The sequence below is a fragment of the Staurois parvus genome, unplaced genomic scaffold (genome assembly GCF_062004578.1).
Source record: "Staurois parvus isolate SC_StPar_1 unplaced genomic scaffold, SC_StPar_1.0 ptg000299l, whole genome shotgun sequence".
Classification (NCBI taxonomy): domain Eukaryota; kingdom Metazoa; phylum Chordata; class Amphibia; order Anura; family Ranidae; genus Staurois; species Staurois parvus.
This window is the reverse complement of record NW_028318095.1, coordinates 21,438,145-21,457,303: the sequence shown is the minus strand read 5'-3', so window position 1 is coordinate 21,457,303 and position 19,159 is coordinate 21,438,145. Positions and strand designations below refer to the sequence as shown.

Below are 19,159 nucleotides of genomic sequence, written 5' to 3'. Positions count from 1 at the left end.
TAAAATAGGTCTGTTTGGCAGTGCGGAGGCAGGAGTTGTATTTTCGGTGGGCAGATTTATAATGGTCAAAGTCTTGCGCCACAGACGCTCAAGAGTGCCTCTACATTTTTTGAGGCTTCTGGCATTGTCTTTTTGCAAGTGTTGTAGTGGGTGGGTCCTGATTCTGTGTGTAGTGAGGAGGGCCAATGTGTCCAGGGTGGATGACAGTGAATTGTTGTAGACAGAAGTGGCCAGGTTGGGGCAGGACAGGGCTGAGATTTTATCATAGAGACAATCTGTTGCAGAAAAAAGAAGAGAAGAGTTAAGATGGTGAAGGTTTCTACGGGTAACTGTTCAGTAGTTGGAAGGCAAGGAGGAGGAAGCCAAGGAGTTAGTGAAGCTAATAAAGGAGTAATCAGAGATAGGTAAAGGAACTTTTGTGAGGTTGCAAGGAGTGCATAGGTAGGAGAATACAAGGTCAAGGCAGTTGCCATTGGAGAGAGTAGAAGCGTGTGTCCAATGTTTTAGATCAAAAGAGGAGGTTAGGCTCAGAAGTTTAGAAGTAGCAGGAGTGTTAAGATAAATAGGGATGTTTAAGTCACCGAGAATTATTGTGGGAGTTTCAGAAGAGAGAAAGTACAGCAGCCAGGACTAGAATCTCTAGTCATAGACCTGGTCAGGCATGCAGCAAACAGACGTCAGAAAATAACTTAACAAACACTTAAAGAATGTCTATAGTCAAAACAAAAATACAACATAATGCAGCTGATCAGACCCAAGATGGCTGGGTAAGCTAATTACATGTACTTTCTGTACTTACAAATATGTATTTAGCCTAAAAAACAAAACAAAACTATGCAACCACCACATCGGAGTGTTGGTAAGCTGCAATAATATTTATATTTTTGTTCTTTGGTCTGTATAAACTTCAGCATACCAAAAACTGTTGCATCTGCATGGCAGCCAGATATTATTATTATACAGTATTTATACAGCGCCAACAGTTGTACTGTCTCCCTTTAGATTCTGAAGCAATGCACAGCTACAATACTATAAAATACAAGAGGACTGGGCCCTGCTCAATAGAGCTTACAATCTAATAGGGAAGGGCAAATGTTACAAAGGCTCCGTTCATACTTCTGCAACTCAAAATTTGCATGATTTCCAGTGTGACTTTGATGTGTGATTTTGATGCGAGTTTGATGCAGCTTTACACACTCTGGCACTCAAGTCTCATCAAAATAGTGCAGAAACCTTTCAAAGTCACTTTAACTCACATAGATCCGAAAGGGTGCCATGAAAACAGTGAGCTGAAACTTATCATGCAACTTTATGTCCAAAGTTGCATAACAAGTTACACAAGTGTGAATTGAGTCAAAAGGTTATAACTGTGGGAGATGAGTAGGAGATAGCCGGACAGATTGAGGCAGAGTTCCAGAGGATGGGGAGGCTCTGGAGAAGTCCAGGAGATGAGCATGGGAGGAGGAGACGAGAGCTTGAGAGCAGGAGGTTTTGAGATGAGCTGAGAGGACTGTTTGGGTTAATATTTGGAGACAAGTTTGGTGATGTAGCTCGGGGCACAGTTGCGGATGGCTTGGTATGCTAATATTTTTAGAAAATAATGACAGCAGTGGCACTTTTATTTATTTATTTTTTCAAAGGAACACTGTTCTAAGAGAAAATTGACAGCGGACATTCTTGGCCTACTTCTTAAAATATTAGTTTGCCTGACTGTTCCTGTCCTTTCTAAGACATACTTTGGAGCTTGCATGCCAATCGCAAAAGTCATGGTGCCATCAGAGCTCCTAATCCATAAAAATGAACCAGGTCACTGGAAAGCACTAAACCCACTGGAAAAGCATAACAGCCATGGAACTTGTATTCCAGAAGCAGAGTGCATCAATGACAGCCAATGTACTACCTCAATTTGAGTTCAGTGTAAAGACTAAAGAGGGGGAAATTCTCACAAAGAATAAGTGCATTTTGCTTAAAGGGAAATTATGCTTTAATGAGTGTCATAAAAAAATAAATAAACACAAGATGAAATCCAAATGACCACAGAGCACCATTTATGGAGGAAAGTTTCAGGAATTTATCAGAACGGAAGATCTCTTAAAAATTTCTGCTCACATTATATTTCTTGCTGACTAATCTCATTGATTTCTGCTGTTTTTCTCCTCCCAGCCTAAACTGGCTGGTAATACAAGAATCTGTTGTCCTTTCAGCTACATATGTTTTTTTTTTTAATTACACTGCAGCATCAATGCAGCCATAATTGTTGTCTTATTGTGAAAGACAACTTATGTTTTAACATTATTGTACTTTTAACATTAAAGCTTATGTAATATAATTCAGCTTATCAGTCCTTGGATATGGTGGCTGCATTCGATTTTATTTTCCCTATAGGGCTCATTTACACTTGCTTCAGCTTTAACACACATTAAAGCACCTAGAGCTTCAGTATGTCTTTTTTGTTAAGTGTTTTTAAATCTTTAGTGCCCTATGTGTGTTGATTTTCTATTTGTCTTAAAGAGGCCCAGTAGAAACCTGGCTCAGCAGCACCCCCACTCAGCAGATCCCCAGCTTCTTATTACCCCTGTTCAGCAGATCCCCTGCTCAGTAGTACCCCCAGCTCTGGTAATGCTTTACTCAGTAGTACCCCCAGCTTTGCTGATCCCCGGCTCAATAGTAACCCCCTGCTCTGCTTATCTCCCCTACTCAGTAGTAACCCCCAGCTCTGCTGATCCCCCACTCAGTAGTAACTCTCAGCTCTGCTGATCCCCCCCGCTCAGTAGTAACCCTCATCTCTTCTGATCCCCTGTTCGGTTGAAACCCCATCTCTACTGATTCCTCACTCAGTAGTAACCCCCAGCTCTGCTGATCCTCCTGCTCACCTTCCGCTATAGAATTCCCATATTGCACACCACTTGTGCCGTCTGCTAATTGCTTCGATGTGGTCCAGACCCCGCTTACCTTCCTGCTGCACATCAGATGTGACCTTTAAGTAGAAACCCCCAGCTCTGCTGATTTCCTACTCAGTAGTAACCCTCATCTCTTGCGATCCCCTGCTCAGTAGTAACCCCCATCTCTTCTGATCTCCTGCTCAGTAGTAACCCCCAGCTCTGCTGATCTTGTGGTTTGGTGATCCTCCTTTCTGTGTGGTTCCAGCTCACCTCATGCTATATTGCTCCCATGCTCCACACCACATGTGACATTGCTAGTTTCTCCTGCTTTGGTCTGTCAGCTCTGCTGATCCTTCACTGCTCAGTCCTCCCTCTCTGTTCCCTGTTCACCTTTCACTATAGCATTACCATGTTGCACACCATGTGTGCTGTCTTCTGGTTGCTCTGCTCTAGTCCAGACCCCGATCACCTTCCTGCTGCTCCACACTGCACACCAGATGTGATGTCTGCACCAGACATTTCTAGAATATATCCACATGAACCAGAAGTGACTGTTGATGATGTCTTTCTGGTTCGCTTGTTGGTCTCCCAGTGCATCCTGGGATGTCTCATACTTACAATACCTCTAAAACAAAGCAAAGCTAAAGCTGAATGAAAGCCTCTCAAAAGCTGCAGGTGCTGTAAATGAGCTTTACCATAGATTTCTATGGAGGCTTTGAAGCACCATGAAAGCAACCTGGGGTATCATTTTTGGAAGCAAAGCAAACACAGTGTAAACAGGACTGTAAGGTAGTCATTTTATTTAGTTACGGATGCTTTGATTGGCATTCAGAGTGCTTTAAAAAAAAGTGTGTCCAATGCCACATATTGAAGCAAGTATAAACCAACCCTTACTTTCACCTGATGGTCCTGCAAGGTACACATTTCCCGTCCTTGGCTGACAACACTCATTTTATTGTATATATGGAGGTGTAGTCTTGTCACCTAAGGAAAGGACTACAGAACACTCCTTTTTTTGCTCAATAACATAGGAGGAGGTATTTTGTAGCAGAGATAGCAGGGAGCAGTGTATCTGATGAGACTACAACACAGGAAGTTATCTGCTCACTTGATTTCGGGCAGGATCAGCGGGTATTTTTTGCACTTATCAAACAGATATAATGATATGCTAGTTACCTGACTGTGTTTGGTTCCCATTGTTCCAAATCAGAGGCACAGAAGAAGCATACGGCAAATGAAAGTCAGTACTGTATTCTTTCTATACTAAATTAATGATAGTCACGCAACTAATGTTTGTAGGAGAGGTCAGCAATGGCAGCCTATGTATTTTCCTTATAGTAGGTTTTCTTTAAGCAATTTCTGTTCTAATGATATTTATCTCTTTAAAAAAAAAACCCCACCTTGTATGTTCTGATTAATTTGATATGATAGCATTGTTTTGCAACTTAGTAGAATGATTTCATAGTTAATCTTCATGTTACAGTGTGCTTTTTGCCACAGATCATATGCCTACCTCCCTATGACTCCTCATTTCATCTTTTCTGCCATCGTTCATTAGTTAAATTCCTCTAGACTTCCAGCACCTGCCTTGATCCTTGCTAGTTGTTATGGCGTATAATTGTCTCTTTGCCGCTGGTCTACATGTTCAGTGTACTTCCATCTTGCTTTTCTCTTTCTCCCATACAAGGCGTGCTGGCTACACTTTATCTGAGTGATGTCCTTGGCAATAATCCTGCATGCTGAAAGTAGCTTGTTTTCTTTTATTCCCAAGCTACATCGCCTACACATTACCTCTTTTGTAATAGATTTATTATGTTGTCTCTAGTTGATGTGCTAGGATTCAGTCCTATCTTAGCACTGATCCTTTTTTTTTTTTCCTGTAGATTCAACAGCTTGCAATACGCTGCATCCAGAAGAACATCAAGAAGAACAAGGGGGTAAAGGATTGGCCCTGGTGGAAGCTTTTCACCACTGTCCGGCCTCTTATACAGGTGCAGCTGACAGAGGACCAAATCCGAGGAAAAGACGTAAGTACAATGGTTGTCACACCCACCTATGCCAGTGCTCATTTGTAGAGAAAATGTGTTTGTTGATAATAGGCATGGTGTAACTAATAATCCATGGGGGACTTCTGTTAGTTCTGCCAGCAGGTTGTCTGAATCATGCTGCTTGTAGATAAAATTTCTAAATAAAACTGGATGAACATAAAGATAAAATAATTATTTGTATGTATGTTGTATAGTATGTTTCCCTGGAGACAATGCACCTGTTAGATGTTTTTCTATATTTTCTATATTTTCATACTATTAGGGTTGTTCAGTAAGTTGATGCAGTCAGTAATGATGATGTGAAAAAAACAGAAAACCAATGCTAGCACTCATATTTTAGCTAAAGGAGACTTTTGGGGTACATATAAAAGCAACCCTTTATACTCACCTCCATGCTGCAGCATCTGTCTGATGTGTGTCTCGTGTTGGTTCTAAGACCAAGAAGTGAGCGATCACATGACCGATGATCGTTCAGTTATCAGTCTACTCGGAGCGCAGAACAGTGACTTACAGTACCCATTATCCACTCTGCCCCTTCAGTGCTGAAAAGGGGTGGGCGCACTAAGATCAGAAGAAAGCTGTCAGTCAGGCAGCTGGGTAGATCTTGACAAATATGGTCAGGATCCTTCCACAATCTGGAGCGCCTCTGTGACACCAGCAATAGCCCAGTCACAGGAGGGCAAAAGTAAGTGTACTCCCATGACCCACAAAGAAGTATACATACTTCTGTTTTACCATCAGTCTTTTAATGCATATCTAAACTAAAAAAAAAATGTAATCCTGTATATTGCAGCTTATCAATCCTTGGATGTGGTGGCTGCATTTGTTTTTATTTTTCAGGCCCTTTATTTCCACCTGTCAGTAATACTCCTTCTGTCTTAGGATGACAACTCTTATTTTAGGATGACCAGTGTTGTCACCCGAGGTTGCTTTCCTGATTTCACCTACAGTGATATACCCCTCTCCTCATCTTCATTACAAAGGGGTAGGCGTTCTGTAGTTCTCCAAATATAGCTGGGAAGGCTGAGATTTCAGTTCACTGCACAGGGAAATACAAGGACACAAGCATTCTAGCAGGATCAACAAGTATTTTATGTACAGTACTTGCAGAAAAAGTACTTGGCTTAAAAAAAAAAAGAAAATGAATACACCAAAGATTGCTTTTGTCTGTTTACATTTACCCTTATAGATGATAACCTGCAATGCAGAGATGTGTGTTGTAAATGTGGCTTTATCAATTAACCCCCAAAACAGAGTTTTATGCAGGCCATAGACGGGTCGTTTATCGGCCGAATTTTTGTCCGCACAGAAAATTGGCCGATAATCACGCTGTTAGTGGGGCCAGCCCGTTGGCCGTTTTTCGCAGGTCTCCTCATTTATTTTTATCGGTCATGCTGGAAAATCTGCAAAAAACATCAGTTTTTTTTGGACATGGGTGGCAGCATTGGCAACGGGGCCGACTGATTTTTTGTTTATTGGCCATGGCCTGCCTTATAGGATTGTATAGCGATTGCAATCTGTATCTGTTACTGAAATATATCAACTCTTTAGGTCAATGGATTTGGCTGTAAATTGTTAGTGAATTACTCTTTGTTGTCGATTATGATATAATTCATGACTATTCTCGATTCCAGATTATAAGATGCTGATACATTTAGTGGATGATTTTGTTGGGAATACATAGGAGAGTTCACTCTGGTTGGATTGTTTACAAAAAAACTTTTGGCCCAAACATAATTTTGTTGGATACCGTGTGGAAGGATTAGAATCCCTTACAGTTTCTTTTTTTTTTTTTTTTTGCTTTGCTGTAAGTGTCCCCACTGGAGAAATAGAAAAATGGAAATGGATAATTAAAAGAAAAGAAATCCAAAATTTTACAGTTGCCATCAGAACTAGAGGGGCGGGTTCCAGTGACTAGGGACTCTAGTTCCAGTGATAACTGTGTTAGAGTGTATTTCCGCTTACTTTGTAGAGACTTCTGTCCAATTCCTGTTGTGCATTCTAGACAATAGGTGAAGGGAAATCTCCTCAGTGGGGCACAGACAGAAACAATGCGTTGACAAAGGTTTTATCTATTCTCTACACTATCCAAAACACTGTCATCAGTGTGGAGATTCACTTCCCTCTGTTTGTCCTGCTGACCCCATGTCACCAATACTAACAGTGAGGAAAAATGCAAGATTTTATGTTACCATTAGAACAAGAATACGGGAGAAATTTGCTCCGTTGACAGCTGTTAGGGGGGCTCTTCATTTTTGAAAGTGTTCCTCTCCTGTTATGTCAAAGAGACAGAAAGTGAAGAGGATGTTTTATGTTGGAACATAGATGGTAAAGAAAACCTGAAAGTGTTTTAACCTCAACATCAGGTTAGTGGCCAGCTTATGTCAGGACCTACATTATAACATCCTATGACTATTTATCCAGTAGATAGATGAAAATACTGACTGCATTTTGTTAAAGTGATTGTGAAGTTAAAATGTGTGTTTTTGTTTTTTTTTTTTGTTTTGTTTTTTTTCGTTAAATAACAAACATGTAATACCTACCTACTCTGTGCAATGGTTTTGCACAGAGCAGTCCCGATCCTCTGGTCCTCCGCTGGCACTCTCGGCTTCTCCTCTTCTCCTCTTCTTTGTGCGCTACCATTGGAAGCCACTTTTAATAGTGGCACATGTGCAGGCTTAATCCCAAGCCAGGCTGTCTGCATCTATTTACTACACAGTGCAGCTTGGCCCCTCTCTGCTCTTCCTTCACTGCTCCAGCCACTGCCTCTATGGCCAGTGAGGAGATAATGAGAGTGCTGCTGCTTTTGGACACTGTGGCAGATCAAGATTTGGCTCAGGTAAGTATTTAGGAGGCTGGGGGCCTTTCACCGCTGTCTCCCTCTTCAATGAGCAGATTGATTGGCTCCCACTGCTGTCAATCATATGTTGTGACGAGGGGTCGGCTATCAAGCCAGTTGCTCTGTGTCAATAGACAAACAGGCTGGCTTGGGAGCAAGTGCGCATGGGTGCCCCCATGGAAAGCAGCGAAGAGTACCCTGGAGCGCCGGCAGGGGACCCCAGAAAATTGGGGGCTGCTCTGTGCAAAACCATTGCACAGAGCAGGTAAGTATACTATGTTTGTTATTTGGATTAAAAATAAAGTGAAGGTTTAATATTTAAGGTAAAAACCTTTAGCCTTTACAATCACTTTAATCATGAAGCCATTTGTTATATTAATATTCTACCACTTCAAAGCACCAGAATGCTTTGTCTAAGATGCAGGCTTTTAGGTTTCATAAAACTCTTTAACTGAACATATTAAACCATTCACTGAACTGTAATAATCTTGTGGAGATACAGGGCATGTTTACCACACTGTCCCATGTTTCTTGCGAAAATCCTTGATCTGTTCTTGACACGAAGGATGGGCAGACTTTGCAAGCACATCACACTAGAACTGCTCAGCTAATGTCAACAAGCCTGAAGTTCTCACCTTTTGATGTTATGCCAGAATCACGTATAAAGATTGGCAATGCTTGATTAAAGTCTTTTAAATTTGCAGTCTAGAAGTAGAACATTTGAAAGTGTAGGTCTCGATGGTAATGCTGGATCTAAAAGGAGATTTATTTGTTCAGAGAATAGAAAGTATCAGCAACAAGATGGCATCAGGCTTAGAGTGCTTAGTGTGCTTGGTCCCTGTGTCAGTGACAACATACCACATATGATATGCAGCTCTATCTAAATTCAGCAGAGAGGTACCACTTCTCTAAAAGGACTGCTAATGGAAAAGTCACAAACTTGGCATGCATGGCACAGGACCTTCCTGATTAATTACTCTGTCTCATACAGGCTAGAGACGTTGCTTTGTGAATTCTGTTAATCTTAGTGACTCAATCATTTCCTTATAAGAACTCAAAAAGTATTGGCATAGTGGCTGATGAGTTCCTAATCTTGCAGTGTATATAGAGTAGTCATACCCTGCAGTCTGGATGATCTGGGCAGATATTTTTTTTTAATGTAGAAAATTAATTTAAATGATTGAAATAAAAGCGTAAGAGATCTATAGAATATAGGCTGCACGATCTATGTGATATATACCTCTTACATCTTTGGCTTATTCAAACTTGGAGACATGCAGCTCTTTTACATTAAATGTTAATTTGACGTACAGTCAGGTCCATAAATATTGGGACATCGACACAATTCTAACATTTTTGGCTCTATACACCACCACAATGGATTTGAAATGAAACGAACAAGATGTGCTTTAACTGCAGACTGTCAGTTTTAATTTGAGGGTATTTACATCCAAATCAGGTGAACGGTGTAGGAATTACAACAGTTTGCATATGTGCCTCCCACTTGTTAAGGGACCAAAAGTAATGGGACAGAATAATCATAAATCAGACTTTCAATTTTTAATACTTGGTTGCAAATCTTTTGCAGTCAATTACAGCCTGAAGTCTGGAACGCATAGACATCACCAGACGCTGGGTTTCATCCCTGGTGATGCTCTGCCAGGCCTCTACTGCAACTGTGTTCAGTTCCTGCTTGTTCTTGGGGCATTTTCCCTTCAGTTTTGTCTTCAGCAAGTGAAATGCATGCTCAATCGGATTCAGGTCAGGTGATTGACTTGGCCATTGCATAACATTCCACTTCTTTCCCAACTCTTTGGTTGCTTTTGCAGTATGCTTTGGGTCATTGTCCATCTGCACTGTGAAGCGGCGTCCAATGAGTTCTGAAGCATTTGGCTGAATATGAGCAGATAATATTGCCCAAAACACTTCAGAATTCATCCTGCTGCTTTTGTCAGCAGTCACATCATCAATAAATACAAGAAAACCAGTTCCATTGGCAGTCATACATGCCTACGCCATGACACTACCACCACCATGCTTCACTGATGAGGTGGTATGCTTAGGATCATGAGCAGTTCCTTTCCTTCGCAATACTCTTCTCTGCCCATCACTCTGGTACAAGTTGATCTTGGTCTCATCTGTCCATAGGATGTTGTTCCAGAACTGTGAAGGCTTTTTTAGATGTCGTTTGGCAAACTCTAATCTGGCCTTCCTGTTTTTGAGGCTCACTAATGGTTTACATCTTGTGGTGAACCCTCTGTATTCACTCTGGTGAAGTCTACTCTTGATTGTTGACTTTGACACACATACACCTACCTCCTGGAGAGTGTTCTTGATCTGGCCAACTGTTGTGAAGGGTGTTTTCTTCACCAGGGAAAGAATTCTTCGGTCATCCACCACAGTTGTTTTCCATGGTCTTCCGGGTCTTTTGGTTTTGCTGAGCTCACCGGTGCGTTCCTTCTTTTTAAGAATGTTCCAAGCAGTTGTTTTGGCCACGCCTAATGTGTTTGCTATCTCTCTGATGGGTTTGTTTTGTTTTTTCAGCCTAATGATGGCTTGCTTCACTGATAGTGACAGCTCTTTGGATCTCATCTTGAGAGTTGACAGCAACAGATTCCAAATGCAAATAGCACACTTGAAATGAGCTCTGGACCTTTTATCTGCTCATTGTAATTGGGATAATGAGGGAATAACACACACCTGGCCATGGAACAGCTGAGAAGCCAATTGTCCCATTACTTTTGGTCCCTTAACAAGTGGTAGGCACATATGCAAACTGTTGTAACTCCTGCACTGTTCACCTGATTTGGATGTAAATACCCTCAAATTAAAGTTGACAGTCTGCAGTTAAAGCACATCTTGTTCGTTTCATTTCAAATCCATTGTGGTGGTGCATAGAGCCAAAAATGTTAGAATTGTGTCGATGTCCCAATATTTATGGACCTGACTATTTATTTGCACTGAGCACATTATAGTTGTTTAGGATTTATAAGAGCGCAGTCTCTATTATATACTTTTTACATATGAAATAAAATTGTACCTTTCAGAAACTAGTTTCAATAGAGGTTAATTTCCCTTATTTTATAAGGGCTAAACAAACACAACAGCCTCCTGCGCATAAATGTAATAGTCTGATAACGGTTCTTTAAGATACTGTAGATACTCTTCATAACAGGAATATTGATTTAAGCCTTGTTGCCCTCTAAGGACAGGGGATGTGCCAAACCAACTACAAAACACAAACAAAAGAGGGCGCACCAGCCTAGTCCATTATCCCATACCATTTATTAAAATTTCACATAAAATTATACTCACAAACGTGAATGAAAATGGCATATTGAGCTACTTGTCAGTAGCCCAGTAGTTCAAAAGAAAGCTCACCTTTTGGATTTGCTTTCTACATTTTTCTTTTAGAAGTAGATTTTAAGCTGGCAGAGTTTAACCCTTATAAAACATAAACAAAAGATGGTGCACCAACCTAGTGCATTATTTCATGACCCTAGTCCACGATCCCATAATGGGATCCTAAGCTAATGCATTTCGAAGGGTATACTTTCTTTAGAGACTCTGATGAAGGAGGTATATCCTTCGAAAAAGGCTTTAGAAATGTTAGGATCCTGGTGAGGTCCCCTTGTGCTCTGGAGTTTTTTTGAGTCTTATGGACTACTAGGCTACTGACAGCTAGCTCGACATGCTGTTTTCATTCACGTTTGTGAGTATAATTTTATATGGAATTTTAATAAATATCATGGTGTAATGCACTATGCTGGTGCGCCCTCTTGTTTGTGTTTTCTAAAGACTAAGCTCACAATCTGTGCAGTGTAAAATCTTGTGCAACTCTACATAGAAGCCAATCCACTTACAAGTTTTATTGTCAAAGCTTAATTGAACAAACTGGAGTTAGAAATGGATTGGCTACCATGCACAGCTGCACCAGATTGTGTACTATCCAGTTTTAATAACGCCCCTTTCATGAGCGTTCCGATCAGGTCTGTTTTTTTTTAGGTGGACCCGATTGGACCATTCATTCTGCTCTATGGAGCGGTGGGTGTAAATGGACGTGTATCTGTTTACACCCACCTACCTCCAATCCGATCTAATCTGCCAAACACAAATGGAAGGGGGTTCTTTTCCCTCCATTTGATTGGATCAGAGGGCAGTCAGGTATAAACGGACAGCTGGTCCGTTTACATCCAGCCACCCATAGAGCAAAGCAGCTGTGTCTGTGTCCACTCTGCAAAATCAGAGCAGACACAGACCTGTCATCTGCTTGCTCAGCAGGGCATTAGCAGACAGATCCCTCACTGAGCAAGTGATTCGTAAATTAAGTCCACCCCATATGCAAGGGGCTTAAATCCACCCCACAGTGTACAAAGGCATATAGTCCGGGAGAAAGTAATGCTCCTAAATGCAGTGTACAAACTGACTCCTTTCTTTCTTGCAGAGAACCTCAAGCATTGCCAACTGTATTAGTAAATGTATGGCAGCTAGTGAGCCTTAGCAATGACATTTGGAAAGTCAGGAGCCAAGGAAACTCATGTGTGTGTTTTACTAAAGGACAATAGGCTGTTCCCTTTGCTCAGTGTATGAGGTGAAGCTCTGCTGACTTCCACTATCCAATCATGTGCAAACAAACATACTGATGTTTTTTTTTCCTTGCTCTTGATTGGGTATTATTGCAAAATGAATTTTCATTAAGAGAAAATTCCCCCACAAAGTGAAAATTCCCCTGCAAAGTGAACAGCCTGCTTGCCTAAATCAACCTTAAAACGTCCTAGTAAGATGAGTTTTCTAGCTGTTAATGGTTACGTCCTGCACCTCCTATACAATACCTTTTGTCTAAAGTTTAAAATAGCAGACATGTTTTCTACAAATGTGTATATTCATTTTAAATGTACATTTTTATCCATCTATTCTCAAACTATATTTTATTAATTTCGAAAGCTGATCATTGCCTTTTTTCGCTCTCAAAATACTGATTACTTTTACGCATAGATTTGTTTGTTTACAAATTTTTGATCCATGTGCTGTGGGTTACTTTAACTTTTTTTGTCCCACTTGGTTGATTCCATTCAGCTTTTATCAGAGCCTACTGTGAGCATCCGTTTTCATGTTACTGCTGGAAGCTGTCCATTATTTTCTGCCAGATTTACCTTGTTAAACTAGACGAGAAATACATCGCTGTCAGCAGTCACATGAGTGAAGAGCAATGGTGGGTGCATGTTGTAGCTCAGAATGATAAAAGAAGAACTGAGTCTTTCAGCTGGCTCACAAATGAGATTTATGGTGCGTAGGCTATATTAGTGATATTATTTTTGTGAGACAGCAAGTTTGTCTATCAGTTCAAATCATTAAAGGATCATTACGCCCAGAACTGATACTGATACTATTGGGGAGTTAAAGTAAACCTGTCTTAATCCTATTTCAGAATAACCAATATGTAATGGGAAGTTACCTTTGGTCATGGCAGTCAGTAACTTCAGAGTTCTGGGCTCCAAAAGCTATTTGCTCAACCTTTTCTTTAAAGTTGACTTTGGCCCCAATGAGTCTACCCTTTGTTCGATTCTGCTGCCTCCAGTTTAGAAGACAAATAAGAAGGCTTACTGGGCCAAGACTGACTTAAATGGAAATAGAGAGATTTAAAGGCTTTATAAACCCTCCCACTTGCACCTTGTTTTTTTCACCCGTATAATTGCATTGATCATATAGTTTCATGGTGTCTTTTATTGGTCTGTATGGACAGGCTACAGTGGAGTAAATAATTTCATTTCTGTGGCATGGCACTGTACATGCATGTCCTCTGTTTTGTGTCTAAGAACTGACACTTCCAGTGAAGAAACCATATATCCCACAATCCTTGGGTCTCTCAATCTAGTACTAGTGCAGGTTAAAGGAATTAACAGCACTAGCCATGCTGGAAGGGGTTTGTTTATTTCATAAAATTAACAGTCACGCATTTGTGATACAATGCAGAGAAATGGCTAGGCATGCATGTGACCTGGAACAAGAAGCTGCCTTTTCCTCTGGTGAATAGAGACAAGGTCGGTGAATGAATACATGGACTTAGGGGAATTGATCAGCCATGACACTACACATTGCAGCCTCAGCATGTGATCCTATGATTAAAAGGTAATGCAAATACACTCTAGTACCTAAAAGGATAAGTTCACCTTCGGGAACATATTACATGTTCCACCAGTTTTGATGGTGGAACATGTAACATGTTCCTGCTCCTGCATCCGCTCCCTGATCCCTGCACTCCCTGTGACAGCAGGTCAGGGATCTTCTCCCCGTACCTGGTGTCCCTATTTGAAAAGAGCCCGGCAGTGCGGAGCTCCCCACATGGCTGCGTCATTCATTCACAGAGTTCTGTGAATTAATAAACTACAAGTACCGACAGTCTTTGCAGCTGTCAGCTTGTAGTTCTCAATGAACTACCAGGGTTCTGTAGAGTGTTCTAGGTAGTTCATTGATTCTTCCTGTCAGCGTGTTTTGAGGTATGAGCAGACAGCGTACACTGACAGTCTGCAAGATCCCTGCATTGCACCTGAGATCTGCTTATTGCGAGTGCAGTGCTTTACAGGCTCCTAATAAAAAAAATAATAAATGCACATTTTTTTTACCTGCAAAAAGATGTGCATTTATTTATTTTTAAAGGTGAACTTATCCTTTAAAGCAACAAAAAGACATTTGAAAGTGTACAATGCCCTTAAGTCTATTAATGGTATCAGTATATAGGCAGATCTGTGCCTTGTCCTGTATACTGATAGAAAAGCATGGGCTGGATCGCTGAGATGCTGATTCTATTGATTGGCCCAGTACAAGAAGCCTTTATGAGGGGTTCATACTTCTGGGGTACTTTCAAACTCTTTTCATAAAGTAGAGAATTAAGCTGGAGAAGATAGAACACTTCTGATGTAGCCGGAGGATGAAAACTGTAGAGCAGATGGGGAAGATCTCCAGAGGCTGTGTTGGGAACAGCTTGTTGCTGAAGACTCAAAAGATGTACAAAACTGGCAAGTGAGTCATCACATCAGACTCCACCTATACCTGAAATGATACTGACCCTTTAACTTGGTGTATGTTAAGGGATCATTCAGTAACCTCCATCTTGGCTACACTTGTAACATTATTTTGGCTGTTTGAAATGATTTAAATGTTACATTATTTTCAGTTAAACATCCCCTGGCTGAGACCTCCTACATGTATCATACTTCCATACACTACGTTTAGTGGATTTTGGTCGCATGACCGGCAATTGATACAGTGCAGTTCAACACATGGCAGACAAACTGTACACCTTGTGTTTGTTTCAGGTCTGTTTTTATTGAATATGTAGCAGAACCCTTTAAGTGTCTTAATGATTGTCATTGACAGGCTTTATATGAAATATAACCCTGAAAACCAGGGGAAGTGTGACTGTTTGAATTAATGTGAGCCAGGAGACCTGCTGTCTCTCCTCCCCCTGGCTGTGTGCAGCTTCTGGTAGGGATGTTCACATTACAATTATTGTCCTCTGGGGGTTTGTCTGAGCGAGGAGGAGTGGCGCTGAATATGTTTATGATTATCAAGAGCTGCACGGGGGAATTTTAGCGAGATTCCGTTTTGTAGAAAGGAGAATAGCAAATCTGCAAATGTAGTACATCGGTGGGTTTCTGTTGGTGAATGATAAAAGCCTCAGGAACTGGACCACCAGCAGCTGAATGTCAGTGTATGTTATGTGCAGCACACCTCTAGTCTTTATTTTACCCTTTGTGTTACATTGCGAGCACACTGTCAGAGCACTTCCATTTAACAGTAGGCAGTGTGAAAATAACCAGTGGAGGCCATTTGTTTCACAGAGTGGAATAAATGATCTGCAGTTGGAGGACAGTAAGGAAACAAGGCCGTTAATAGAATGGGTTATTGAATAAACATATAATCTACCCCTCTGGGCCTTATTTGTTAACACAGTGCAAAGAGAGAGCATGTGGAGCAGGAATTTTCTTTGGTCAGAAATGGGAAAAATGTGGCATGGGCATAATAATTGCCAAGTATTGGAACAGGTCAGAAAAAGAGAACAAGTGAAATTTAAAGAGATACAAAATATTGTTAAAGTGTACCCATCACTTCTACAATTGCAAAACAGGTACTTATAGCACTGTTAATTTACGCAACATTTTACATATATATTGTAGATTCACATTAGTTCCTGCCCTCGAGCTTACATGCAGGCACAGGGAGAAAATCAAAACTCCATGTAGGTAGTGCTGTGGCTGGTTAATGCTACACTAATTCTCAAACTATCAATTACTTCTAGCAGCAATCAAGCAGACTGATGTGCAATGTGCCCTATGGGGACAAGTGTGTCACTGACTCATAGGGAAATGTTAGGCAAGTCATAAATTATACAAGATTACTCTATTTCCCCCTCAGCGCAGTCAATGTTGAGGGAGGAATCTTTCTCACAGTGCTATTGTAATCTTCCAACTGTGTTCTGATAGCAAAACACAATGTTAGCCAACAGTGATCGCATGCAAAAGATCGGACATGCTGGTTTTACTGAAGGCAATCAATATATCAACTTCAGTACAACCAGCCTGCCCATAGATGGATCGAATTTTGGCTGGTCTGTGCTGAAGCGGCCAAGATTCTGTCTATAGTGGTCTTTAGGCTGCTTTTCTATAAATACTGGTTTAGCCCTCAAAATGGCTGGTGGTAGGAAGCAGGTGGCAACCAAAACTCAAGCTTTACTGGGAAAGAGTCCACTCCCTGACTATATACATCGCAAGAGGATTATCAAGCCTGGCTGCAAACGCTCTTCGCAACAAAATCACATATCGCCTCATCCCTGACTGTCAAATGCTCTTTAAAAGTGATCCACAGCAGACTGCTTTTCAGAGGAGAAGCTATGTTAGCTGCTTGTGTAAATAAGCCCCAACAGTTCATTTTCTTTATAAAGCATCTATAGCCTGGGTAGAAAAGGTGGTCCCCTGCCAGCAGAGTTGAGTCTTTTCTTCCTGTGGGGAAGCAGTTATCAGGGGCATGCTTTTTCCCCCTGATGTGTCAGTGCCAGAGTTCTCCAATCCACAGGGTGCATGAGCTGTAGGTATGTGACATGTGATCGTCAGTTCTAACAGCTTTTCCCAGTTGTATTTCTGGTATAGTTTGTGGAAATAAATTTCCTTTTAGCCAGCTTCCCAAAGAGTAATGGCTGTGAATCGGCACATGTTTCAGATAGACTGAATATGCACTTGGGAAAGTACCAGACGCATTATGTGGAGTCCAGAAATGATTTATAAGTCACATTCGGTCAAACCGTGGGGGGTTATTTACTGAAACTGGAGAGTGCAAAATCTGGTGCAGCTGTGCATAGAAACCAATCAGCTTCCAGGTTTTATTGCCAAAGCTTAATTGAACAAGCTGAAGTAAGAAGCTGATTGGCTACCATGCACTGCTGCACCTGATTCTGAGTGCTCCTCTTTTAGAAAATCCCTCTCAGTGTGCTTTGGGGGTGTAAAGGGCCCCTGTTCATCAGTGCTTGGTAAATGCTTAGGGAGAGAAACAAATGCAGCCATATCTGGACTACAATGCATGCACATTGGGCTTTGCAGAAGTAGACACACCGCAGCCCGTGCTAGGGTAAGCACGGCACATCCCACAAAGAAGGGATATTTGATGCTGATCCCACCCACCGCCAAATCAGAAGTTAGTGTTTTTACACCAGAAAACAGCCCAGGGACACCAGTGATGGAACAAAGGCACCACACACCACCAAAAACGGGATTGCAACCTCTGAATCCAGGACAGAGAGGACAAGAACAAACAGAAACTTAAAAAAAAAACACAAAAAAAGGACATGATCTTTCTCCAATAGACATAAAGCATAACAAAATATCAATCAACAAACAATCATACAATAACAATAATTATACAGGTAAAAATGGCTTAAATGAGTTGGAATCATTCAACCCAGGGGGTGAAGTAGTCCTGAGTGAATGAATTCACCTCTTGATCACCATTAAGCAGAGACCCTGCAATTCTGTATCCATTTGGATATAACTCTAGATCTTCATAAAACAGGTTGGTACTGTATATGGGGCCTAATAATATACTGCTTGACAGCAATAAATTAACAACAGATTTCAAAACTGTGGCAATCATAGCTTTAGGGGTTAACTCTAGAGCAATGACAAATATTTGCAAGCCTTTGAAAGCACCTGAGATGAGAATCTCCCACTGTTTCGGGCATGTGAATGAGGACAGGTAGGTCTTGGTGTTCTTCCAGGCAATGGCCTGGACTCCCTGAAGTTTAGAAACCTGGTGGTAATTAAAACCATGTCCTCCAGTACTGCAAGACAACAGTGCTAAACACGGTGCCAGCTGGCAACTTGCAAGTTGTATATGATTGTCATTTAGAAGATAAGGCTGAGAAAGCTAGTTTCAGTTATATAAATGGTGTATTGAACAGATAAGAGCGTCATGCTTTGAATTAATTACATGCACAGTGAGGCACGCCATTTCCAAGTTGTAGAGGTCATATGGTTTTCACTAAGGGAACATCACTAGGTTTTAATTAGGACATTGTATGAAGAAAATTCTGTATAATAATCCAATAAATTGTTATTGGTACTAGTCGCCACACTGTTTGTGTTCATGTACAGTATGTGTTTGCGTCTATGTTTATCAAATTGCACACCTCTTCTGTCTGCAGGAAGAGATACAGCAGCTGAAAAGCAAGTTGGAGAAAGTTGAGAAGGAAAGGAATGAACTGAGATTGAATAACGACCGCCTTGAAAGCAGGGTAAAGCTTCTTTCATATTATTACAACTTGAATTGTTTCTGATTATTTGTTCTCACATTAGTACACCCACTATAAAGCTTAATGCTGTATGCCCCGTTTAAAGCCATAGGTTGCCCTTAACATTTATGATGTCCTTTCTTTGTTCCTTCTTAGCTGCTTAGTCTTATTTTAGACTATAAACTAACAGTTTTCAGATTTGTACATGAAAGATGGAATGTTAAGAGAGCTCTGTTAAGTAGATGAGAGGAGGAGGTAGAATGAGCCTGATAAAGGTAATATATACATTTAATAGTCTATTTAAAAAAAAAATATACTGTTTGAATATTTCCAACATTCGCACAGCCATCATGAATAATCTCCATAATGTGTCCAATGTGTTTATTTCCTATGATTGGCAGCTTCATCTAGTGGCCATAAAACCAATCAGGAAAATACCCCATTATGGCCTCTAGATGGAGCTGACTGTCATAGGAACTAAACATTATTATTATTATTATTATACAGTATTTATATAGCGCCAAAGGGTATGCTCAGCGCTGTACAGTAGCAAGGGGGACAGAACATGAGACAAGACAGTAACAATACAATTCACGAGGGGTTCGAAGGC

General features: G+C 40.9%; 1 protein-coding gene across 17 annotated transcripts in view; it reads left to right on the top strand.

The window, feature by feature from the left end:
- Positions 1-19,159, top strand: part of MYO18A (myosin XVIIIA) — a 462,365-nt gene that overhangs the window by 316,382 nt on the left and 126,824 nt on the right. For all 17 annotated transcript variants that reach the window (XM_089683011.1, XM_089683012.1, XM_089683010.1 and 14 more), the window contains 2 exons: positions 4,766-4,909; positions 18,463-18,552. In XM_089683011.1, the coding sequence (XP_089539137.1) occupies positions 4,766-4,909; positions 18,463-18,552 (234 nt within the window). The remainder of the gene's footprint in view (positions 1-4,765; positions 4,910-18,462; positions 18,553-19,159) is intronic.